The following is a 26755-nucleotide window of genomic DNA, read 5'->3' on the forward strand; positions in this document are numbered from 1 at the left end:
AAAAATTTCAATTTGAAGCTTAAAAATCACGCTATTCTTCCTGTTTTAAATCCCGTTATCAGTTTTGCCCTAACGCCATTTTCAAAGCTCTAAATGCGAGATTTAAAGGGTGGCAGCACTGTTTATATAGAACAAGACCACGCCCCTTTCGGTCGCGCTGCTACACAACATTGGATTCAAAGATCCTTTGGGTTACCATTTCGATAATCCCGCTGGAATATATTTACCTTGTAGCAGGCCTACACTGTGCATAAGAGGGGAAAAAAGTCTGAGGGAGTAACTTACAATCCAGAGCGGTTTTAAAGCAAGTATGTTTCTTACAACTTTCAATTGTACACTGACTGACAGAGCAAATGCAACACCAAGAAGGAGTGGTCAGAACTTTATGCCAATTGCAGGGTAGACTGACGTCACTGAGGTATGCTCATGATGTGAAATGCGCCGCTGTGCTGCGCACGTAGCGAACGATAAATGGGACACGGCGTTGGCGAATGGCCCACTGCGTACCGTGATTTCTCAGCCGACAGTCATTGTAGAACGTGTTGTCGTGTGCCACAGGACACGTGTATAGCTAAGAATGCCAGGCCGCCGTCAACGGAGGCATTTCCAGCAGACAGACGACTTTACGAGGGGTATGGTGATCGGGCTGAAAAGGGCAGGTTGGTCGCTTCGTCAAATCGCAGCCGATACCCATAGGGATGTGTCCACGGTGCAGCGCCTGTGGCGAAGATGGTTGGCGCAGGGACATGTGGCACGTGCGAGGGGTCCAGGCGCAGCCCGAGTGACGTCAGCACGCGAGGATCGGCGCATCCGCCGCCAAGCGGTGGCAGCCCCGCACGCCACGTCAACCGCCATTCTTCAGCATGTGCAAGACACCCTGGCTGTTCCAATATCGACCAGAACAATTTCCCGTCGATTGGTTGAAGGAGGCCTGCACTCCCGGCGTCCGCTCAGAAGACTACCATTGACTCCACAGCATAGACGTGCACGCCTGGCATGGTGCCGGGCTAGAGCGACTTGGATGAGGGAATGGCGGAACGTCGTGTTCTCCGATGAGTCACGCTTCTGTTCTGTCAGTGATAGTCACCGCAGACGAGTGTGGCGTCGGCGTGGAGAAAGGTCAAATCCGGCAGTAACTGTGGAGCGCCCTACCGCTAGACAACGCGGCATCATGGTTTGGGGCGCTATTGCGTATGATTCCACGTCACCTCTAGTGCGTATTCAAGGCACGTTAAATGCCCACCGCTACGTGCAGCATGTGCTGCGGCCGGTGGCACTCCCGTACCTTCAGGGGCTGCCCAATGCTCTGTTTCAGCAGGATAATGCCCGCCCACACACTGCTCGCACCTCCCAACAGGCTCTACGAGGTGTATAGATGCTTCCGTGGCCAGCGTACTCTCCGGATCTCTCACCAATCGAACACGTGTGGGATCTCATTGGACGCCGTTTGCAAACTCTGCCCCAGCCTCGTACGGACGACCAACTGTGGCAAATGGTTGACAGAGAATGGAGAACCATCCCTCAGGACACCATCCGCACTCTTATTGACTCTGTACCTCGACGTGTTTCTGCGTGCATCGCCCCTCGCGGTGGTCCTACATCCTACTGAGTCGATGCCGTGCGCATTGTGTAACCTGCATATCGGTTTGAAATAAACATCAATTATTCATCCGTGCCGTCTCTGTTTTTTCCCCAACTATCATCCCTTTCGAACCACTCCTCCTTGGTGTTGCATTGTCACTGTCAGTCAGTGTATTTTTCTAACTTAAAATATTTTCAGCTCATTGCTATGTGTAAAATGCTTCTTGCGACAGAGTTCTTAACAGATTCACATAAAATCTTCTGATAATGTTTCAATATGTACAGGAACTAAAAGTAGTTGTATATTTTATTATCGTTTGAATATTGCCTTCATATTTTTGATCCTAAAATAGCACCATACTAGATTTTTGCCTATTGTATGAATAACGAAAAATGGACAAACTTATATCTCCAGTAGTTTTTACCTGACTGCAAAACCAAGAGTTATTATTACTATCTGCGCACCTTTTCTGGATAGATTTACACCCTAGTGCTGAATTGGTCGACCTAGGCAATCTTCGAGATTCGTACTGGCAACCTTTGAAACAAACTATGAATCGCTTATGCACCGCTGTGCGATATCTGGCGTACACTTTACGTACTAGTACTGTTGTTATTTACACAGCAAAGCCAAACTATAGAATTCACTCTAGGAATAAGATTCGCATCGAGAAATGATATATAATGTGTGTGTGACACAGTTGTTGGCTTAAGATAACAAAGGTTTAGCAAAATTCATATCGATCGATCATATTATCGATTCAATTCAGATTTAATTTCCATTCAGTTGGCAGTACTACTGGAACCGGAATTGCTCCCTCCTTACTCCTCAAACCCGTACACAAATCTATCGATAAAAAGTGCGCAGATAGTATATGAGCATGTTTTACAATTCTGCCAAATTATAATACTGAGCTGCAAAGAGCATTTTCCATGCAACACACAAAAAAATTAATTGTTGGTAACTTTGCAATAAATGCTCTAATCAACTCCAAATTTTGTGTGGCAAGCTATCTTATTAATATACGTTTCTACATACACAAAGAAAGTGTTGTATCACCTCATTTCCAAGATCGCCGGAACACTGACGCTGAATGTTTATATTGCATCAGGAACACGGCCCCTTGGACTGTTCCTAGATGTCACTAAATCTGTCAAAAGGTGTAAACAACCATGCATGATTAGGGCCTATTACACGGAGTGCGTACGACAGCCGATCAGTTCCAGTCATTGCACCAGGAGGGAGGTAAACTGCTCGTGTTGTCTGTAATTCTGATTTCTGCCATGCTTAGAAGGTCAATACCGCAGTTTGATCGTATCCGCATTGGTTTGTTGTGTCAGGAGGGGCTCTCATCAGAGGAAGTTTCCAGACGTCTCGGAGTGAACCAAAGCGATGTTGTTCGGACATGGAGGAGGTACAGAGATACAGGAACTGTCGATGACATGCCTCGCTTGGGCCGCCCAAGAGCCACGACTGCAGTGGATGACCTCCACTTATGGATTTCAGCTTGGAGGAACCCTGAACGCAACTCCACCACGCTGAATATTGCGTTTCATACAGTCACAGGACGTCGTGTTTCCACTCCTGTACGGAATATAATGCATGATGTGCACCTTCACTTCGGACATCCATCGCGAAGGCCACCTTTGCAACCTAGACACCATGCAGCGCCGTGCAGATGGGCCCAACAACATGCTGAATGGACCCGTCAGAATTGGCATCACGTTCTCTTCACGGATGAGTGTCACATGTGCCTTCAACCAGGCAACCGTCGGAGACGTGTTTGGAGGTAGTCTGGTCAGGTTGAACGTCTTAGACACAATGCCCAGCGAGTGCAACAAGGTGGTGGTTCCTGACGTTTTGGGGTGGCATCATGTGAGGCCGACGTACGCCACAGGTGGTCATGAAAAGCCCCGAAACAGCTACACGATACAGAAGTGACATCCTCCGACCTATAGTGCAACCATTTCGGCAACATTTCGGAGAGGCATTCAACTTCATGGACGACAATTCTCGCCCTCATTCTGCACATCTTGTGAATGAGTTCCTTCATGATAACGACATCGCTCGACTAGAGTAGTCAACATATTCTTCAGACATGAACCCTATGAAACATGCCTGGGATACATTTAAAAGGGCTGTTTTTGGACGGGATGACCCACCAGCCAATCTGAGAGATGTACGCCGAATCGCCGTTGAGAAGTGGGTCAGTCTGGATCAACAGTGCTTTGACGAACTAGTGGACAGTATGCCACGCCGAATACAGGCAAGCATCAGAGCATGAGGACGTGCTACTGGGTATTAGAGATACCGGTGTATGCTGCCATCTGGACCACAATTTCAGAAAGGCTATCTGTATGATTGTACAACTTGCAATTTGTAGTTTTCATGAGCAACAAACAGAGCTCAACTGCTGCTTGTGTATATCTGTATTCCATTTGTTTGTAAAGGTTCAGGACATCTTAACACCAAGGTGATGCAAAACTTTTTTTGATGTGTGTATTTTAAGTTAGATTGTGATAAGTGGCAAATTGTAGAAGTTGCAAATTTCAGTCTTAATGGCTGAGGGTCATCTGAAAAATTACCGTCACAAAATGTGTAACGGTAGTCCGTGACCTAGCAACCGTGCAGGCTGTAATGTAAAGTATGGATGGATAGCAAGGCATTGCTACCTAGCACCCGTGCAGGTTGTCTTACGGCTGGCGGTCAGTGTGTGACGCTATATTATCTAGCAACCGACCATGACCGGGAGACTTAAGACACAATTTATGGTCATTTGATTTTCCCGAAGGGATATTTGACACCATTCTTTATTCAAACTGATTACATGAAGTTATATCCGTTAAGAGGCATGAATATATTAATTTTATTACTGAAATACAGTCCGGCTGCATGGCTAATTGGTTAGCGTCCTGGTATTTGGTCCAAGAGGTCCAGAGTTCGATTCTCGGCCGTTTCGGGGATTTTAACCGTAATTGGTCAATTCGTCTGGTTCGAAGGCTCGGGGGGGGGGGGGGGGGGAGGGCTGCCGCCTTCATCATTAGAAACCGGCTTAGGTAGGGCCTCATCCTCACAAACATGCAGGTGTACTAGGAAAGGACCTGCACCAGACCTCTGCAGAGGCCGTACGTCATTACTACGGCCCGGATGTTTATGACCTAAAAATGTATTAAAATATGACAATAAATATGACTTAAAATTTTTTGGTCACATTTTCGAAATCTTCAAAATTTTGCCGCTGTTTAAATTACCATTATATTGAAAATATATTTTTAAAATCTAGAACATTCAGTAATAATAAATAATTAATAATATTAATTTTATTATTATATTTTGAATTTATTTAATTACTCATTTTAGAGGTAACTCTCGACTCTGCAGAAAATGAAATAAATGTCACAATTTGATGGGCGATCAGAAAGAAATTACAGTGGCAAATTACATATATTGTTAAGTTTTCAAATAGGAACGATCTTCAATTTTCGCGCAACATTGACTTGTAAGGGCAAAAAGACAGCTCAACATTGCAGGATATTATTGGGCCATGAAATGCGTCAAATCATTAGATTTCAGTTGAGGCTCACTATTCCGTCGCGTTATACGCATCTGTCTCTTTCTAAACAGCTTACTCTCCTGATTCACATAAATATATATTTATAAGAAAGATACTGTTAGAAATTACAGATATTAATTAAGAGATGTGAAAAATCCGTATTTGAGATGACTGAAAGCAGGTATTCGAAAATGGAATATAAAGATAAAAATATGAAAAAACCACGAAAATTCACGGGGAAATATGACCATAATATGAAAAATTACCGAAAAATGACAAAAACGTAAAACGAGTCAAAATATGACTTTATATGACTCGAGAAAATTGCATAATTTTACTCACCGTACATAAAACCATGCTTAACTTGTATTTTCCATGGAAATAAATTATGACGTCTCTGTAGTGTAGTGGTTAGTGTAATTAGCTGCCAACCCCGGAAGCCCGGGTTCGATTCCCTGCTCTGCCACGAAATTTGAAAAGTGGTACGAGGGACGGAGCGGGGCCCACTCAGCCTCGTGGGGTCAACTGAGTAGAGGTTGGTTCGATTCCCACCTCAGCCATCCTGGAAGTGGTTTTCCGTGGTTTCCCACTTCTCCTCCATCCCCCCGCAAGGCCCCTGTTCAGCATAGCAGGTGAGGCCGCCTGGGCGAGGTACTGGCCATCCTCCCCAGTTGTATCCCCCGACCCAATGTCTCACGCTCCAGGACACTGCCCTTGAGGCGGTAGAGGAGGGATCCCTCGCTGAGTCAGAGGGAGAAGCCAACTCTGGAGGGTAAACAGGTTAAGAAGAAGAAGATAAATTATGACATGTCATAAACATCCGAACCCTATACTAGACTTAACTAAAGTTGGCGTCTGACAGGTAAGGTTGGAGGGAGGAGCATTGCACGTGCCATTTCACGATGTTGCCACATTCCAGCATTCCTTTCTACATGCTCTTACCCCTCGCTTCCGGCTCACTTGTTCCCTCCTTCATTCTGACCGCTGTGATCTGTTGTAGACTGCCTGGCCAGGCGGTGTCGTCCCATTTGCGATCACTCTTATACAAACAATCAGGTTCTTATCAGTGATAGTGACAGGTTTGGCAACTCCCAGCAAGACGAGCCTCCCAGAAGTTTTATCTCCATGGCAACCGCAGTCGCCCCACCCTCGTTTCCATGGCAACCACACAGCCACTCCCTTTATCCCGCCTCGGCAGGCAGTAAACGGACCTCCCTCTACGAAATGTCACAAGCCATCTCTTATTATTAGCAGTATAGTCATACTACCACTGAAATACAACGCAGAATATTTCAGAGAAAAATGGCTAATGCAAAGAAGTTGTATATTTCTTCTCGTGAACTCGGATGAGGATGTTACAGTCCTCGCAATTTCCACGTCAACGATCGACGACTCAAACGTTAAGCAGGTCATCCACCGGCTCGACTGGTGTCTTTTCTTTCTTTTTATTGCTGTTGTTGTTGTTGTTGTTGTTGTTGTTGTTGTTGAGGGCGAGTACCGGAGTCTCCCCTTTACACATCTGTTTTCGAGAAATGCCGATGAGTCGCAAAATCTCTGGTTCTACACTGGTGGGGGAAAAACGACCTGGCTGAGAACCGGTATTTACCTCTCGTCTTCTTACGACCTGTTTTAGGAGTAGGATGCTCGACTGTTGACCAATAACAGTTGATTTATATACGGCTCTCTGGGAGGTGACTCGACTGTTGATCAATAACATGCTTGCCTCGTAAGTGAGCGAGTCCACGTGGATCGCAATGTGGACTTATTATTATTATTATTATTATTATTATTATTATTATTATTATTATTATTCCTATTTATTTGGACTTTGCTTTGCGCATTACGTCCAAGCACTGGTTTGATTTAAGTACAGTACCACTAACCAAAAACGAATAAACGGATGTAGTGGGAGAGGTTATTTATTTATTGAATTATTAGGAATATTATATCCTTCTACTGTTAGTACAGTAACAACTATACATTTGTTAGTTATATTTATTTATCACAGCGACACAGGATTCTACATCTTCACGCCAGTGTGATCTATCATGGCGTCTTACTACAACACACAAATATGACCAGATAACAAATAGGATCCTCGGTAGTATAGTGGTCAGTATCCGCGCCTGTCACAAATCAGAAATTCACAATCTCCCATATTATATCGTGATATTACATTCTTTTAAAAAATTGTCAACTCTGCTATCTGAACTGTCGAAAAGCATGTCGGGCGTTAAATATGGCGCCTGTGTCCACGGCCGACTGGATCCTTAGCTGCGCTCCACAGACATGTCTGTATTGCGCTCCTGGGTGCTAGCTATACTGAAATTCAAGTTAAGAGCTTAGGAAAAGTATCCTTCCGCATGTGAGCACGTGCCCTGTTCCCCCTTCCCGTCTCGTCGCCATTCTCCATCTCCGCCACAACCAGCTTATCATTAACGCCGTGCGTCCATCTGACAAGTACAGTACTTCATTCTGAAATAGTGAAGCATCAAACGAAATCACTGCCTTTCACATAGCTGTACTTTGATTACGTACCATACCTATTTATTCCTTCATTGACCATATAAAACCTACAGATTACTGACGAATTCCGAGGCAAGAGAAGCAAGAATTATTTTTGTTTCATAATGCGATTTGTGTGAGGCACATGGAGACTTACAACATACGTATACGATTCCGCTCTCTTGCAACGACTGTCAGTGGCAGTTTCTCATAGTTAAAAAAGCTGAAAAACCCACCGGTGAGTGGGATTGCAAAATACAATGCTTCCAGGAATGTTGTAAATATTGTAGTCTCGCCATTCGGAAGGTAAAAACGAACTCATGATCCTCTCATGACAACATTTCTGTAGGTAGAGTGCGGTTGCGAATATAAAGTAAAGTACACATTATTATTATTATTATTATTATTATTATTATCATCGAATACGCCAAAGATCCTATTCCCATACCGTGTTAAGGCCCTTCCTGTTTTATTTACGGTGAGTGCTGAGCTGACACATCGTTCTTTCCCTGGAGACTTGGATTTTCCATTCCAAGCGAGCGGCGTAAACACTGTACACAGAAACGCCGATCAGCTGCGCGGACTTTTTCACGTCTTCCACAGTCCACAGTGGATTCTAATCTCGTAGGCTACTGTAAACGTTTAAAAAAAATTGGTTTAGATTTTCTACTTTATTTTCCTCTACTTTTGTTAGCTTTAAAGTATTTCACAGGGAACTCAAGCGTCACAGCATCACACACGTTTTGCTCACAGCTGGCAGCCATTATGAATACTGAACAGTGAACACGCTGTTGCAGCCAGTATTGCCAACAGTTTTCTTGGATCCATCTTCAACGTCCCACCTATTATGCGAACTTATCAACAGTGGAATGAACTCGAACAAACTTACTAAGTACACAGTGCAATAAGATATCAATATCATATTAAATTATTATTATTTCTGCTACATACACCACTGAGAACAGTAACTATTCACAGCCATCTACGTATGAAATATAAGAGTTGGTAACGAACCCGAATTACATACAACCTGTGATATATTTTCCATATTTATACAGGGCAAAAATTTTAATTCATCAAGTCAGTTCACCAGAATATCTAACCAAACTGAAGGAAGCTCCTGACTTCAGGAACAAGTAACAAACCTAGGGAACTATTTGGCGCTGCGGAAGCCTTTTCACCGACCAGAAGTCTGACTAACATCAAAGGGACCGCTAAGGTCTTAAGTTGACTCTCAGTATAGAGCGATGCATCAATTCGGGCGTGCTGTCTGCTATCTAGTTATTGATAATAGCTAGAGCGATGCATCAATTCGGGCGTGCTGTCTGCTATCTAGTTATTGATAATGCTGCTAGGTATCGTTAGTGTATAGTTTTCTGCATCATTCTACCGCGTGTTAATATTCTCAGTGGACTGATAGTTGTTTCGGGACTTCTTAAGAAACCAAGTGCGGCGATGTTGTGATAGCTGACCATTAGGAACCCGGTCCAGCTGCTTGGATGAATGGTTAGCATTGAGGATTTCAGCTCAGAGAGTCCTGAGTTCGATTCCCGGACGAAATTCTTGGAGTTTTTCCAGGTCTGTTAAACTAATATTAATTTTTCAAACCAAGAGTGATAACAATTATACTTACGATTTTACATCCCCCATGATCATCCATCCGTATTTGCTTCTTCCTATATTTTATAGATTTATCCATCATCATCATCTGTTTACCCTCCAGGATCGGTTTTTCCCTCGGACTCAGAGGGATCCCACCTCTATCACCTCAAGGGCAGTGTCCTGGTGCTTCAGGCTCTCGGTCGGGGATACAACTGTGGAGGATGACCAGTACCTCGCCCAGGCGGCCTCACCTGCTATGCTGAACAGGGGCCTTGCGGGGGGATGGGAAGATTGGAAGGGATAGACAAGGAAGAGGGAAGGAAGCGGCCGTGGCCTCAAGTTAGGTACCATCCCGGCATTTGCCTGGAGTAGAAGTGAGAAACCACGGAAAACCACTTCCAGGATGACTGAGGAGGGAATCGAACCCCCCTATACTCAACTGACCTTCCGAGGCTGAGTGAACCCCATTCCAGCCCTCGTACCACATTTCAGATTTCGTGCCAGAGCTGGGAATCCAACCCGGGCCTGGGCCCCTAATCACACTAACCACTACACCACAGAGGCGGACATAGATTTATTCAACAAATATAAAATTGTCCTTCGCATGTGATTTTTGATTTTGTCCCGTGTTTTATTCTTATCTCGAATTAGGCATTCAGTAGTCAAATACAGGCTCAGTTGCACCCTTGTCTTTCGATAAGTCAAATTGGTGGGTTTGATCCCGGCTCATTTCGGTGGTATTTGAAGGTGCTCAAATATTCCACCCTCGCATGCGTAGATTTTACGGCACTTAAAAGAACTACTGCAGAAGACAATTTTCGTCACCTCAGCGTCTCCGAAAATCGTAAAAGTACTTTAATGTGCCGTAAAACCAACAACATTTTTAAATTTCCGGAAAACCGAAAACCGAGTGCATGCATGTAATTTTCACGTGACTTAATATCGAGATGTTAACCATGAGATCACCAATTAATTTTACGTTGAATCCCATCCACAAACGTAATTTTTCATTAAAAATTCCTGCAGAGCCTATGCAATGACAGCGATTTGAGCCACGATCACCTTGGTGAGAGGCCCTAAGTCGATTATCACGCCTCTCTGAAAAGTAGAATCTGTGATCGTCTGGAGCTAAAGCGATTTACTGATAAGATGGCACAACATAACCTGTCTGCGATGAGCATGATTAGTCTAAGGTGATGGTTCTCAAAGTGTGAGCAACTGCAAAATGACCTCGATAATGTTGTGAGATGGACAGTAGGCAATGGTATGGTGATAAACGGGGTTAAAAGTCAGGTTGTACGTTTCACAAATAAGAAAAGTCCTCTCCGTTTTAATTACTGCTTTGATGGGGTGAAAGTTCCTTTTGGGGGTCATTGTAAGTACCTTCTTCATTGGGGTAATCATATAAATGGGACTGTAAATAAGGGGTACGGATTTCTACACATGGTTATGAGGATATTTACGAGTTGTAGTAAGGATACCAACATAAATGGTCCGTTATGGGACATTATCAATTTTCCAGCTAACTCATTCCTGGTTGCCAGCGTTTCGCCCCCGTGTGCTAGGCTGGGCTCATCAGTTGGTACCTAGCACACCTACAAAGACACATGGCTAGTGCATACCGTGGAGGCCACTGCGTAGGATTGGAGCCGCCGGCAGTGCCAATGCACTTGAGACTTTGTCTCATTACCTAAAGTTGATGCCTGCTTGACCATCAGATGATGTAGATGTTGATTCCCATAGGGAATCAAATATTTGTCCCGAATGAGTAAATTTATAATACCAATATAAATGGTCCGTTATTGGACATTAGACATTTTCCAGCTAACACATTCCTGGTTGCCAGCGTTTCGCCCCCGTGTGCTAGGCTAGGCCCATCAATTGGTACCTAGCACACCTACCAAGACGCATGGCTAGTGCATACCGTGGAGGCCACTGCGTAGGCTAATTGGAGCCACTTGCAGTGCCAATGCACGGTATGCACTAGTCATGCGGTTTGGTAGGTGTGCTAGGTACCAACTGACGAGCCCAGCCTAGCACACGGGAGCGAAACGCTGGCAACCAGGAATGAGTTAGCTGGAAAATTTATAATGTCCAATAACGGACCATTTATATTGGTATCATAAATTTACTCATTCGGGACAAATAGGGAATCAACATCTACATCATCTGATGGCCAAGCAGGCATCAATTTTAGGTAATGAGACAAAGTCTCAAGTGCATTGGCACTGCCGGTAGCTCCATTTAGCCTACGCAGTGGGCTCCACGGTATGCACTAGCCATGCGTCTTGGTAGGTGTGCTAGGTACCAACTGATGAGCCCAGTCTAGCACACAGGGGCGAAACGCTGGCAACCAGGAATGAGTTAGCTGGAAAATGTATAATGTCCAACAACGGACCATTTATATTGGTATTATAAATTTACTCATTCGAGACAAATATTTGTTTCCCTATGGGAATCAACATCTACATCATCATGTAGTAAGGATGTAAACGAGAGGGCATGTAAGTCTTTGGTAAGACCCCAACTAGAGTATGGTTCCAGTGTATGGGACCCTCAACAGGGTTACTTGTGCTTGATTGATTGATTGATTGATTGATTGATTAATTGAGGCGTCCCCAAAGCTGTTCCTGGGGGTCCGTTAACTAATATTCTACTTTCTGTATCGGTCATGTCCATAGTAACAAGGAAATGCATTTTTTACTTTTCCGTAATTTCTGTCTGTCTGTCTTTATGTATGTAGCCTATGTATGTACATGCATCACGAGAAAACGGCTGAAGAGAATTTAATGAAAACCGGTATGTGAAGTCGCGGGATGAGCCACTACAATCTAGGCTAAAAATCATTTTACTCACACTGAGTGAAATGGTAGTTTAAGGGAAGGACTAAAATTTAATTCTCAAATATTTATGCTATTAGTGGTCCTATCGATAAATACTACATAATGAAAGTTATACAGAATTAAATTTCCGATCATTTATGCCATACATTGTTACCGTACCGACTTTGATTACACAGATATTCATGAATTTGCCTTTTTGTTGCCAAGTCCACATGAACGCCGAGCCACGAGAAAATGGTTTATCAGAATTTAATGAAAGTCGGTATATAGAGTCGGGGAATAATAAACTACAGGCTAAGCTATAAATAATTTTATTCGCCCTGCATGAAATTGTAGTTCAGGGGAAGGCGACTACAATTTAATTTTTAAATACCTATGTTATTGGTCCTATGAAATGAAATGGCGTATGGCTTTTAGTGCCGGGAGTGTCCGCGGACAAGTTCGGCTCGCCAGATGCAGGTCTTTTTGATTTGACTCTCGTAGGCGACCTGCGCGTCGTGATGAGGGTGAAATGATGTTGAAGACGACACATACATCCAGACCCCATGCCGGTGAAATTAATCAATTAAGGTTAAATTCCCGACCCTACCGGGAATGGAACCCGCGACCCCTGTGACCAAAGGCCAGCACGCTAACCATTTAACCATGGAGCCGGACATTGGTCCTATCGAAAAGTAATACATTAGAACAGTTACAGAGAATAGAATTTCCGACCATTTGTTTTATTCAATGTTACCGTACTGACTATGGTATTTCAGAGTCGGAAGGAAACTAAATGTGAAGGCCCAAGGATCATGTAAGAGAAAAGGCCTACAATATTGAAAGCGCATAACACTGATCAACAATAACATTACATTGACCATTGTCTGTGGTGATGTTCCTTGTTTCTTATGCTGCCGCTCAACTCCGATAGGTGCGATTACTGCTGTGTACCGAGTATAACAGCCTGACTGAATATCGGCATGAAAGAGCTGGGGAATTAGAAAACTTTCTTTAGCACGTCATTCCTCTGGTTCATACATTTTCTGATACCGTACTGCCGGTATGTAACTCACTGGTTCATCATAGTATTTCAGCTCTGACGCGCTGTTTTGAATGATCAGTGTGCACTCTTAAATCAATCAATACTGATCTGCATTTAGGGCAGTCGCCCAAGTGGCAGATTCCCTATCTGTTGTTTTCCTAGCCTTTTCTTAAATGATTTCAATGACATTGGAAATTTACTGAACATCTCCCTTGGTAAGTTATTCCAATCCCTAACTCCCCTTCCTATAAATGAATATTTGCCCCAATTTGTCCTTTTGTATTCCAAATGTATCTTCATATTGTGAACGTTCCTACTTTTAAATACGCCATTCAAACTTATTCGTCTACCAATGTCATTCCACGCCATTTCTCCGCTGACAGCTCGGAACATACCACTTAGTCGAGCAACTCGTCTCCTTTCTCCCAGTTTTTCCCAGCCCAAACTACGCAACATCTTTGTAACGGTACTCTTTTTTCGGAAATCACCCAGAACAAATCAAGCTGCTTTTCTTTGGATTTTTTCCAGTTCTTGAATCAAGTAATCCTGGCGAGGGTCCCATACACTGGAACCATACTCTAGTTGGGGTCTTACCAGAGACTTATAAGCCCTCTCCTTTAAATTCTTACTACAACCCCTAAACACACTCATAACCATGTGCAGAGATCTGTATCCTTTATTTACAATCCCATTTATGTGATTACCCCAATGAAGATCTTTCCTCATATTAACACCCAGATACTTACAACGATCCCCAAAAGGAACTTTCACCCCATCAATGCAGTAATTAAAACTCAAGAGGACTTTTCCTATTTGTAAAACTAACAACCTGACTTTTAACCCCGTTTATCAACATACCATTGCATACTGTCCATCTCACAACATTATCGAGGTCATTTTACAGTTGCTCACAATCTTGTAACTTATTTATTACTCTATAGAGAATAACATCATCCGCAAAAAGCCTTACCTCTGATTCCACTCCTTTACTCATATCATTTATATACATAAGAAAACATAAAGGTCCAATAATACTGCCTTGAGGAATTATTACAGGGTCAGATAAAGCTTTGCCTACTCTAATTCTTTGAAATCTATTTTCTAGAAATAAAGCCACCCATTCAGTCACTCTTTTGTCTAGTCCAATTGCATTCATTTATGCCAGTAGTCTCCCATGATCCACCCTATCAAATGCTTTTGACAGGTCAATCGCGATACAGTCCATTTGACCTCCCACCCGAACCCCATGGCTCTACAGCCCTTGAAGGCCTTGGCCTACCAAGCGACCGCTGCTCAGCCCGAAGGCCTGCAGATTACGAGGTGTCGTGTGGTCAACACGAATCCCTCGGCCGTTATTCTTGGTTTTCTAGACCGGGGCTGCTATCTCACTGTCAGATAGCTCCTCAATTCTAACCACGTAGGCTGAGTGGACCTCGAACCAGCCCTCAGATCCAGGTAAAAATCCCTGACCTGGCCGGGAATCGAACCCGGGGCCTCTGGGTAAGAGGCTAGCACGCTACCCCTACACCACGGGCCCGGTCCATTTGACCTCCAGAATCTAAAATATCTGCTATATCTTGCTGGAATCCTACAAGTTGAGCTTCAGTGTAATAACCTTTCCTAAAACCGAATTGCCTTCTATAGTTATTAATTTCGCAAACATGTCTAATATAATCAGAAAGAATGCCTTCCCAAAGCTTACATGCAACGCATGTCAAACTTACTGGCCTGTAATTTTCAGCTTTATGTCTATCACCCTTTCCTTTATACATAGGGGCTCTCCATTACTTGATATAGCTCCTTCGACCAAACAATAATCAAATAAGTACTTCAGATATGGTACTATATCCCAACCCATTGTCTTTAGTATATCCCCAGAAATCTTATCAATTCCAGCCGCTTTTTTTCAACTTTTGTACCTTATTGTAAATATCATTGTTATCATATGTACATTTTAATACTTCTTTAGCATTAGTCACCTCCTCTATATGGACATTTTCCTTGTAACCAAGAATCTTTACGTACTGCTGACTGAATACTTCTGCCTTTTGAAGATCCTCACATACACACTCTCTTCGTTCATTAATTATTCCTGGAATGTCCTTCTTGGAGGAAAAAATTGCCTGCAAGTCAGATAGATTTTTCCGCCGCCGTGTAGTGAATTGAGATTTTCCGACTCATCGGGTACTCCTAGGAAACACATTAGTAAAAGGGCATAGTTTTTGTCTTGGGACTCTCCACTGTTCGAACCCCCACCCCCTGAAAAATAATAGAGTGATCACGGCTGCCTGCGGCTTGGTCATTCCAGCTCTGGAACTTTGGACTGTTAGATCGGCAGTGCAGTAGTGTTCGTTAAAAGTGAGAAAAAATGCGGTTTTTCATTTGATCGAGTATTTCATGTGAAATCAATGCTTTTACTCGCGCCATTCCTACTGACGTCATTGTAATTACCTATGTTCATTTCAGTTAGAAAAACCACTGAGACAGTCTTTCTGAGGATGTAAAAAGGCAGGTGGAGAGTGAGTGTCTGCCATTAAAATACAATTCCCCAACCTGACTGTGAATGAAGGTATGCAAGCGGGCCTACCATTACAATGAAAATTTCCTAACGCAGTCTTCATATGAGAAAAGACGTTTGGTGATTTCTCCGTCACGTTTCTAGGGTAACGTTAAGAGCTTTGCAATTTAATACAGTCTTGCTCACTACGTGTACTCTACCTAACCTACAATTCTGTATACAATGTAGAATTCCATAGCGAAGCACGGATACATCAGCTAGTAAAAGAATAAAAAAATAGTGTGTCGAATATCTGGAATACAGGCTTGTGTCTTCAACAACCAACAACAGCAACTTCAATGCGTTATAGTCACGAAAAAAAAGTATTCATGTATTACACGTTATAGGACCGAGTGCGTGTTTTTAATCCTACATCCAAGCTGATAGGCACCATGATGTAGCACGATATAACAAAGTCATTGGTTGTACATCATTTCATGTGCCACAGAAATGTTGTATGGAAATATCATTTTGCATTTCGTACGGCATTCAACCGGGAACAAAGTATTCATACACCAGACTACAGTAGTTGTAACCAAACAACAAACTAGTTGCAACCAAACAACCGCTCATCCAACTCCATAGTACATAGTACATAGCTTTGAAAGAATGTCCGTTAGGAGAGTGGCAAAGTATTACGTGAGAGACTACAAGAATATTGGTCCATTCCATGCCAAAGAGATTGAAAGGGGTGATACGTAGGAGCGATATGCATACGAAATATTAAACCAGTTGTGGTTTGTTGTACGTTCTATTTTCAGTCAGTGTATTAATGCTTATTTTGCAGTGCAAAAGAGTCCGGCAACAAGGCTAAATGGTTAGCGTGCTGGCCTTTGGTCAGAGGGGTCCCGGGTTCGATTCCCGGCAAGGTCGGGAATTTTAACCACCATTCGTTAATTTCGCTGGCACGGTGGCTGGGTGTATGTTTCGTCCTGATCATCATTTCATCCTTATCACGACGTGCAGGTCGCCTACGGGAGTCAAATCAAAAGACCTGCACCTCGTGAGCCGAACATGTCCTCGGACATTCCCGGCACTAAAAGCCAGTGCAAAAGAGCACTTGGCAGTTTGTTTCTATATCATGTTTTTTTAATGCTTGTTTTTCTACCAGTAGAGCTATAGTTGTGGATGAACAATGTTTCAAATCCAATGATTATTTTTGTTTTCATAGCGACAAAAGTAAAGTTTACTTCTCTACACTGCAGTGTATGAATAATTATTTCCATGCCTGTATGTTCTGATGTTGTCTCGAAGTAATATACGTAACCTACAGAACTTCGTAAGCATCCTAAAACAGACGTCCAGATCATTATAGTAAATCGGCTGAATAGAAAATGCAAGGTGGAGAAATAAACAATTGTTACCAAAAATTGAATCGGGAAGGAGTTAAACCCTTCCTTTGTATTTAGCAGGAAATGTACAATGGACTGCGTTTTGTTAAATATAACAGAACTTTGTTTAAATATAAAACTGTCCTTAATAACCGTATGGCCAAGGTATTCGATAACACTTCGTGTGCACCCGAGTATACGAAGTTTTACTGCTAATATACCTTATCATGGAGCAACCAGGCTTCATACCTACACGAATTAATATTCCACGTTCGCCCAAGGTTACGTAGGTACTTAATCTTGTATTTTTATACCTCTGCTAACAATTCAATACGCCTTTAAGGTATCATAATACACACACTAAATTTGTAAATCAGTTACCCGCCATGGTCAAATGGTTTCTAGAAGAACTTCTTGCCGACACATCCAACGTGTTCCAACTGATCTCAAGCACTAGTTAGCAGCTGGTTACCCTCTCGCATTTAATGTCTGCTTTTGTCCATACAGGGTGTTTCGAGTTGATAATAGATGGCGTCACAGTTTCTTCATATCTTCCTTGCTCAAATGATTGCTTTCATTTGGATTTTGAAACCACAGGCACGGACATGTTTCACGCCGGAAATCCACATTCCTCAAATGTTAACGACATTCTGACAGCTCCAGCGTTATTCATTTGGTTGCAATGAACAAATAAATGTCTAGTAAGTGATCTGTTCCAAATACAGTAGAGACAATACGCGACACTTGCGGATTTCGCCTTGCTAAAATGGGAGACAATTCGACGGTGGCGCTCCTAGTGACTTGACCTGAACAAATCGCGCTAAATTCAAATATCAATGGAAATGTATATACGGAAATGGATAAATAAATTACATCTAGAAAGAAAGTGTTATTGAGATATTAACTTCGAAGTTCCTAAAGCAATTCTGGATAAATGAATGAAGAATTACTTAAAAGGTTATTATTCAAAGACTGAAATTAGACACATAAACAAGATATGAAATGGGCTGCTGTGAAATGGCTTGATCTGTCATTTATGCATTACTTTTTTAGCTTTAGCATTCCTGCCTGAACTTTTACGGTTGGATTTGTCTTTTTTCTCATTTAAAAAAACATTTTATCATCACATTAAGACACTTGTCAATAAAAATATCAGCACAATCATTGCACACATGATGCAATGAATTAACAATTAAAATCTGGACAATTTTCCTCTTATTATGAAGCCTACTAACAGAAAGAAAATCTATAAAATCCCGGCTTTAATCTGAGAAGAGGGATAAAAGAAAGAAAAGTATGAAAATGTTGTCGATAGTGATGCTTTAAGGAATATTTACGTACAATTAGAGGAAAAATTTAACATACCCTTGGCTTATTGTCGAGGATTTCCAAAGTCGCTGACCTGGAAATGATCTGAACAGATCTTATAATTCTTATATAAGCGTAACGTCCCTTCTTTCTTGTACACCTTATCCAAATCGCTTCTGTGACATTTCAAAACCCACAGATCACACCTACAACAACACATCGGTATTGAAGGTTAACTGCTGCACTATACAATAAAATATGCGTATTACATTTTATGCCAGTTAAAACATGGGTCGAGCAGGTCAGAAGATTATGAAGTACTATAAAAATATCTGTCACTGGAAGAATATATATGCAAACACAATATTACTTACATGTTCTTGTCACGAGGGAACCTGAAGAACGACCGCGCATTTTTCTCTACTTCGTAATTACTGCAGCCAAACACAGCACATACCTTTCCCCTCATGTTGAGAGGAGATATCAAGGAATGACACACGCTACTATTTAATTACGTCAACTCACTGAAAACGCATAAATAACACCAATAACTTTACACAAAAATACATGTACTCTTATGAGAGAATCATTACTTTTCAGGTCTATCCGCTAGAGTGAGCTCCAATAGCTGTCCCTCGATATCTCACTCAGTGTCGTGTATTAACTCTACTGTATTTGTCTGTTCTTCACTCTAGCATAGAAGACATAGGGAGCCTCGTTAAGATAAGTTCCAAAAATTCAATTTTTTAAAAAAGTACGATATTTAAATAGAAATAAACATAAATATTTATACATTTCTAAATATATTTGAGTGTGATTTAATAGAATCTGATGATGTTCTTTCAAGAAGGAAACGTGTCATTCTAGTTGAATTAAGGTGTTTCTTTTTGAGCTTTAATGTTTTCTTTTTCAGGTGGTTTATAAATGCATTTATTCAAAATTAGTTTCGGCAGACTGAAGAAGCTAACAGTTATGCTATAAATTGACTGAGTCGAGACTGAAAATGTATGGCTTCACATATCACAAATCTTATAAGACGAGTATCGCTATTCTCTTATGAGCTGATTCAATCCCCTCCCCACCCCTTCCAACAGGTAAAGCCATTCTTGGGTTACGCAACAACTACCTATTTGTATCCCCCGACCCAAAGTCACACGCTCCAAAACACTGCCCTTGGGTTGGCTTTTCCCTCGGACTCAGCGAGGGATCCCACCCCTACGGGGAAGAAGGATCAGTACCTCACCCAAGCGGCCTCGCCTGCTATGTTGATCAGGGGCCTTGGAAGGGGATGGGAAGATTGGAAGGGATAGACAAGGAAGAGGGAAGAAAGCGGCCGTGGCTTTACGTTAGGTACCATTCCGCCATTTGCCTGGAGGAGAAGTGGGAAGCCACAGAAAACCACCTCGAGGATGGCTGAGGTGGGAATCGAACCCACCTCTATTCAGTTAACCTCCTGAAGCTGAGTGGACCCGGTTCCAGTCCTCGTACCACGTTTCAAATTTCGTGACAGGGCCGAGAATCGAATCCGGGCCTCCAGGGGTGGCAGCTAATCACTCTAACCACTTCACCACAGAGGCGGACTCTTTTTATTTTAATCGAAATAAACTTTCATCAACCTATTACGTCGTGTTCAGTACATATAGTACATATCGAGGAGGTGTTAAGTACAGAACAAAAATGGCCAACCGGACACCGGTGGGATCCGAAACCACAACCTCCCGATTTCTCATCGGTTGCTCTACCACTGAGCTATGGTAGCCTAGGCCATGTTTGTTCTGTTGAAAAGCATCTAAGCTACAGATCTGGCACTACTGCCATCACGTGCAAGTGCGTGCAAGTCGCCCGTTGTGGGCCAAGTCAATGATTATTGAATTTTCACGACCGCATTGCAATCGAAATAAATAATATTTTAACGAAAAGACCAAAAACGAAAAATATGTACTTTTTAATGTCACCAGAAATTAGCTGGACGGTAAATACTCGTGAAACATTCTGTAAATTTGGAGCATTCTCTGTAAACTTCTTAGGTCTTTCATCAAGCAGCTGGCCCGCTGTTACAGAACTTCAACAACATTGGACTCGTAACAGCTGTCATTTGCTGTACAATTTTAACGAGAAGAAATGTTGTTCGTTCAAACACTAACTCGTACGAAGGTTAAGCAGTCACAAATAAACTGACTGTTATATTTGGCCGCGGACACAGGCGTTTTAGCGGTACTTATTTATACACTCAAAGTTCACTGACGAAGGCATGCCATAAAGGTCTTCTCGTCTTTTATATTATTTATTTAAGTCTTTCGACTCAGAGAGACAGACAGACAGACAGACAGGTAGACAGATAGAAAGACAGACAGACATACACTCACGAAAAGATAAAGTGAGAGAGCTTCAGAACATAGGCGCTGGAAGAGTATCAAATTCACAGTAAGGCAGTTATCCAGAAAATGTGCCACTCAAGATACAGTAGAACTGATATTTTGTTGGCAGTTGGCCTCCTACTAACCCTAAACTGAGCAGGACTTTTTAATAATAATAATAATAATCATAATAATAATCACAATAATAATAATAATAATAATAATAATAATAATAATAATAATAATAATAATAATAATAATGACTGCTTAACCTTCGCACGAGTTTGTGTTTGAACGGATAACATTTCTTCTCGTTAAAATTTTACAGCAAATGACAGGGAATTATGATTATTATTATTATTATTATTATTATTATTATTATTATTATTATTATTATTATTATTATTATTATCATTATGCTTTTACGTCCGACTAACTATAACGGTTTTCGTCGAGGCTGAGGTGCCGGAATTTTGTCGCGCAGGAGTTATTTTACGTGCCAGTAAATCTACCGACACGAGGCTGACGTATTTGAGCACCTTTAAATATCACCGGACTGAGCCAGGATCGAACCTGCCACGTTGGGGTCAGAAAGACAACGTCTCATCCGTCTGAGCCACTGAGCCCGGCTAGTGTTTTCTTTCAGTTCTTGCAATGTGTGAGGATTTGTTCGATACTCCTTTTTTCCAGTTTGTATGTATGTTTAGTCCTCAGCCCGAAGGCTGGTTGGATCCTCAACAGCTCCGCCATCAGCTGTCATAGATGGCCTAGGCATCACTGAAGAGGCGTACTAGGGAAATGAGGAGTGAGATAGTTTCCCGTTGCTTTCTTCACCAAGCCAGAAGTTGCTATTACATATCAGTCTGCCAAGCCCACTGAAATGCATGCACCAACCGACCCTATGAGCAATATTTTCACACCATTCATAACAGGGATTGGCTGCAGAAGGAATGGAATTACTAGCATCACTCATACCTCAGTCACTTTCATTTTTGTCAAAGCTAAGGATAAAGCTGAGACAGATCAATGAAAGTAACAAGATTCCTCTAGCCCATACCAGAAGACATAGTGCACTGTAAACACTAGGTCCCGCCAGCAAAAGCATTTTTCCAGTTTACCCCACAAGTAAAAATCACACACTATTAGATATGAAGAACGAGGGGAAAATAGACCAGCACTGATCACTCTGTCTGCAAACACTGCTGAGAATATAAGAAGGGAATCTTCTGCTGTATAAGCAGGGGGCTGAATCTTGTTGAAACCTCCCACGCGATTTTTCTTCTTCCTTGAAATTATATAAGAACGACGTCAAAATGCCATACTGGTACTTCTCTGCATTTATTGTCGTCTCGACAAAAATAGGCCTAATTTTCGTCTTGCACTAACAGCACACCAAACACCAATCTTCCTATCATAATGAGGGACACCATTAGGATTTTCTGCACACGAATACTGAGGATTATGTCTGTTTATTAAGATGAAACCAGAACTTTTACATACGAAAATAAGGTGTTGCAACGATAACTGTCCCACCATGTTAACAGCTGAGATTCAGACTGGCGACTCATGCTTGCCAGGTCGAACACATGCAGGCAGCTTGCAAGGTCAAGAACTATGCGCGCGCCTCCCGTACTGCAGTTGCCGTAGCGCGGAGTACAACACTGTGCGTTCGATCTGGATTTATAAGAGAGACCCTGTAGACATTTTATTTTGAAGAAGTATATCACGCCATCAGCACTGTTTACAATGATTTTTTTTATAATGATACAAAAAATGCGCTGTTATTGCGCCAGGAAGTGTTTATAGTTTCCTACCTTTCTTGCTAATGTGAAGAAAGTACGTCGCTGCACATGATAATCGCAGACTGGACACCCGCAGGGGGCACGCGGCCCACTGTAGACTAACAAGGTCGTGTCAGGTCACGTGTCTTCTGAGCGGAAACTTAATCAGTGGGCCGAGCTAACTCTGACCGTCACAAGAGCATAGCAGCTCCTGGCACATGGTACAGTAATAGCCGTCCGCCCACCATGCTGTTTCCTATTTCGGACATCAATTAGCGAGTCTGAGGTACGCTCGAAGTAAGCTGACATTATTTTAAATGTCCCTTGAGCTATGGCTCCTATGGACGGCGGTGTCAGTTTTGATTCCCGGTCTTGCTTAATATTTTTACAAGTAGGGCGCAGATGTTTTTCTTTTTTGCGAATTCGGCCAACTATGGACCGTATGAGGCTTTTTGGCCTTCCTTCTCTTCTCTTCCCAAAACCTCTTCATTCTTTCGCTTTTTATCTTTCTCACCTCTTCGGAAATGATCCGTTTGGGTCTTTTTAGAGATTTTTTTTGCTAGGGGCTTTACGTCGCACCGACACAGATAGGTCTTATGGCGACGATGGGATAGGAAAGGCCTAGGAGTTGGAAGGAAGCGGCCGTGGCCTTAATTAAGGTACGGCCCCAGCATTTGCCTGGTGTGAAAATGGGAAACCACGGAAAACCATCTTCAGGGCTGCCGATAGTGGGATTCGAACCTACTATCTCCCGGATGCAAGCTCACAGCCGCGCGCCTCTACGCGCACGGCCAACTCGCCCGGTTTAGAGTTTTCCCTTCAAATGATTTTAGACTGTCGAATCTGAACTATCTTCTATTGCGGTGTAATCACAACTTTTCCGCATCCCTCCTGACCTCTTCTATCCACTTAGAAGTGGCCTTTAACCCCATGATGTATCTAAAGGTCTTTTTGGTCAGTCGTTTGTCAGCCATTCTTACTAAGTGTCCTTAAAATTTCAGCCTTCGTTTCTGCATTGTGTCCGTGATCTTTTAAGTGAACTTGTAGAGGTCCTCAATTCTCCTTTTCTTCCAAGACCCATCAGTTGTCTTCTGCAGTCCCAGAATTTTCATCAGAATCTCCTTTTCCTTCTTTTCGAATTCTTGCAGCTCCTCTTTACAAAAGTGAAAAAATAAAAACTGTCACCTTTAAAAAGTGAAAACTGTCAATACGGAACGATTCTAATATCTTGTAATGGAAATGCTCTCCCACTTTTTAAAAATTTAGGACAAGACACTCTGAAGAGCACATGTTTATGAAAAGTATGATTTTATTTCCTGCGATTATTTTTGTATGCAACGGCGTTTATCACAAATAAGTAGATTCTACTTGTCATAAAAGTGCATATTTCGTCCTTATTTTGATATTAGGTAATGTTCTGAGCATTTTCGTCATATTTTAGCCATTTTTGGACGGTTTGATGACAGTTCTAGCTGTGTTTTTGCAGTAGGAACTAGAAAAGGAGGAAACTGAGTCGTTTGCTTTCATCTAAAAGAATGTAATTTAAAATTATTCTATATGTCACGCCCGAAAAAGTTATTCCTTTATTCATGAGGCGATGATTAACGTAACACACTTGTAGTTCAATGATACTCGTGGAGGAGAATAAAGAAGATAAGCTTAAATGCATTTGGACTTTTATCACTGTGTATTGAATGGTTGGTAAATCGCTTAGAAATGTAATGTTTCGTGTTCAGTTTAAATTTCAACATTTTTGTTCATATCTTTATCATTGATGTATAGTTTTCCTCAATTCTGTTGTTCCTCAATACCAAATTTGCACTGTTGTATGTAAATACTGGCTGTAACTTTCAGGGCAAATTCCTCACACGTAGAAGAAGAAGAAACATTATATGGACATGGACCTAGAAACGTTTTATTTCCTATGAAAATAAAACGTGGAAATAAAGCGTTTCCGGACCCTTGTCTACATGTAAGGGAAGTGTCTTGAAAGTTTGCCGTGTCTTATTGTTACACTCTGTATATTCCGACTTTTAAACATGTTACATAGTTTTCTTACTGTACTTACTTTAAAAGTAACCCTACCGTACACAGTGTCACATAATAATCTCTTTAATAACTGACCCAACGAAATGGGATATACACTGACTGACAGAGCAAATGCAACACCAAGAAGGAGTGGTCAGAACTTTATGCCAATTGCAGGGTAGACTGACGTCACTGAGGTATGCTCATGATGTGAAATGCGCCGCTGTGCTGCGCACGTAGCGAACGATGAATGGGACACGGCGTTGGCGAATGGCCCACTTCGTACCGTGATTTCTCAGCCGACAGTCATTGTAGAACGTGTTGTCGTGTGCCACAGGACACGTGTATAGCTAAGAATGCCAGGCCGCCGTCAAGGGAGGCATTTCCAGCAGACAGACGACTTTACGAGGGGTATGGTGATCGGGCTGAGAAGGGCAGGTTGGTCGCTTCGTCAAATCGCAGCCGATACCCATAGGGATGTGTCCACGGTGCAGCGCCTGTGGCGAAGATGGTTGGCGCAGGGTCATGTGGCACGTGCGAGGGGTCCAGGCGCAGCCCGAGTGACGTCAGCACGCGAGGATCGGCGCATCCGCCGCCAAGCGGTGGCAGCCCCGCACGCCACGTCAACCGCCATTCTTCAGCATGTGCAAGACACCCTGGCTGTTCCAATATCGACCAGAACAATTTCCCGTCGATTGGTTGAAGGAGGCCTGCACTCCCGGCGTCCGCTCAGAAGACTACCATTGACTCCACAGCATAGACGTGCACGCCTGGCATGGTGCCGGGCTAGAGCGACTTGGATGAGGGAATGGCGGAACGTTGTGTTCTCCGATGAGTCACGCTTCTGTTCTGTCAGTGATAGTCACCGCAGACGAGTGTGGCGTCGGCGTGGAGAAAGGTCAACTCCGGCAGTAACTGTGGAGCACCCTACCGCTAGACAACGCGGCATCATGGTTTGGGGCGCTATTGCGTATGATTCCACGTCACCTCTAGTGCGTATTCAAGGCACGTTAAATGCCCACCGCTACGTGCAGCATGTGCTGCGGCCGGTGGCACTCCCGTACCTTCAGGGGCTGCCCAATGCTCTGTTTCAGCAGGATAATGCCCGCCCACACACTGCTCGCATCTCCCAACAGGCTCTACGAGGTGTACAGATGCTTCCGTGGCCAGCGTACTCTCCGGATCTCTCACCAATCGAACACGTGTGGGATCTCATTGGACGCCGTTTGCAAACTCTGCCCCAACCTCGTACGGACGACCAACTGTGGCAAATGGTTGACAGAGAATGGAGAACCATCCCTCAGGACACCATCCGCACTCTTATTGACTCTGTACCTCGACGTGTTTCTGCGTGCATCGCCGCTCGCGGTGGTCCTACATCCTACTGAGTCGATGCCGTGCGCATTGTGTAACCTGCATATCGGTTTGAAATAAACATCAATTATTCATCCGTGCCGTCTCTGTTTTTTCCCCAACTTTCATCCCTTTCGAACCACTCCTCCTTGGTGTTGCATTGTCACTGTCAGTCAGTGTATTTAAATGTATACAGTATATTTGGAATGCCCTTCCTGGTGAGATGTAGCGTTCACGGTGCAGTACGTCTTCTGGTATGGGTTAGAATAAATATGTTAGGTACATTCACTGACCTGTCTCAGTCTCGTCCTTGGCTTTGACAATATGAAAGTGACCGAGGTATGAGCGATGCAAGTAATATCATTCCTTATGAAGTCAGTCACTGTTATGAATGGTGTGAAAATATAGCTCACAGGATCGGTTTATTTCAGTGGGCTTAGCAAACTGATATGTAATAGCAACTTCTGGCTCAGTGATGAAAGCGACGGGGAACTACCTCACTCCTCATTTCCCTAGTACGCCTCTCCAGTGACGCCTAGGCTATCTATGATAGCTGTTGGCGGAACTGTGGATGATCAAACCAGCCTTCGGGCTGAATACCTGGCACACATGTATTTGGAAACCTGATATGAAAATGATAATAAATGTTTAGGCCAGAATTTATCATATTTAATTTCGCTATTGTGATTTTAACTTAGAAAAGGCCATTTATAGTCAATCTTGGATCTTATTTGGTCATTTTTAAGGTCATATTTGCTTACATGTTTGGACGATTTTTAGGTCTTAAACATCCGAGTCCTATTTACGAATCATTGGAATGTACTTTTTATTTTAAGGACAATGAAGAAGAGAAAGGGGTTTTTATTTGGATTTTCTGCACTTTATGCTCTTCCTTTGATGTTATAGTTAATTTTATTATCAGATCGCTGAT

At 42.7% G+C, this 26755-nt stretch overlaps 1 protein-coding gene across 2 annotated transcripts in view; it reads right to left on the minus strand.

Annotated features, from left to right (window-relative positions):
* The window catches only part of LOC136867046 (globin), a 159534-nt gene that overhangs the window by 37738 nt on the left and 95041 nt on the right, over positions 1-26755 (minus strand). Inside the window, exon 1 of one of the 2 annotated variants that reach the window (XM_067144149.2) lies at positions 17379-17400. The exons of the other annotated variant lie outside the window; for it this stretch is intronic. Coding sequence (XP_067000250.1) covers positions 17379-17385 — 7 coding nt within the window. The 5' untranslated portion in view covers positions 17386-17400. Of the gene's footprint in view, positions 1-17378; positions 17401-26755 lie in introns of those variants that run through there. 2 annotated transcript variants of the gene reach the window in all.

Source organism: Anabrus simplex, chromosome 3 (assembly GCF_040414725.1).
Source record: "Anabrus simplex isolate iqAnaSimp1 chromosome 3, ASM4041472v1, whole genome shotgun sequence".
In the NCBI taxonomy this organism is placed as follows: domain Eukaryota; kingdom Metazoa; phylum Arthropoda; class Insecta; order Orthoptera; family Tettigoniidae; genus Anabrus; species Anabrus simplex.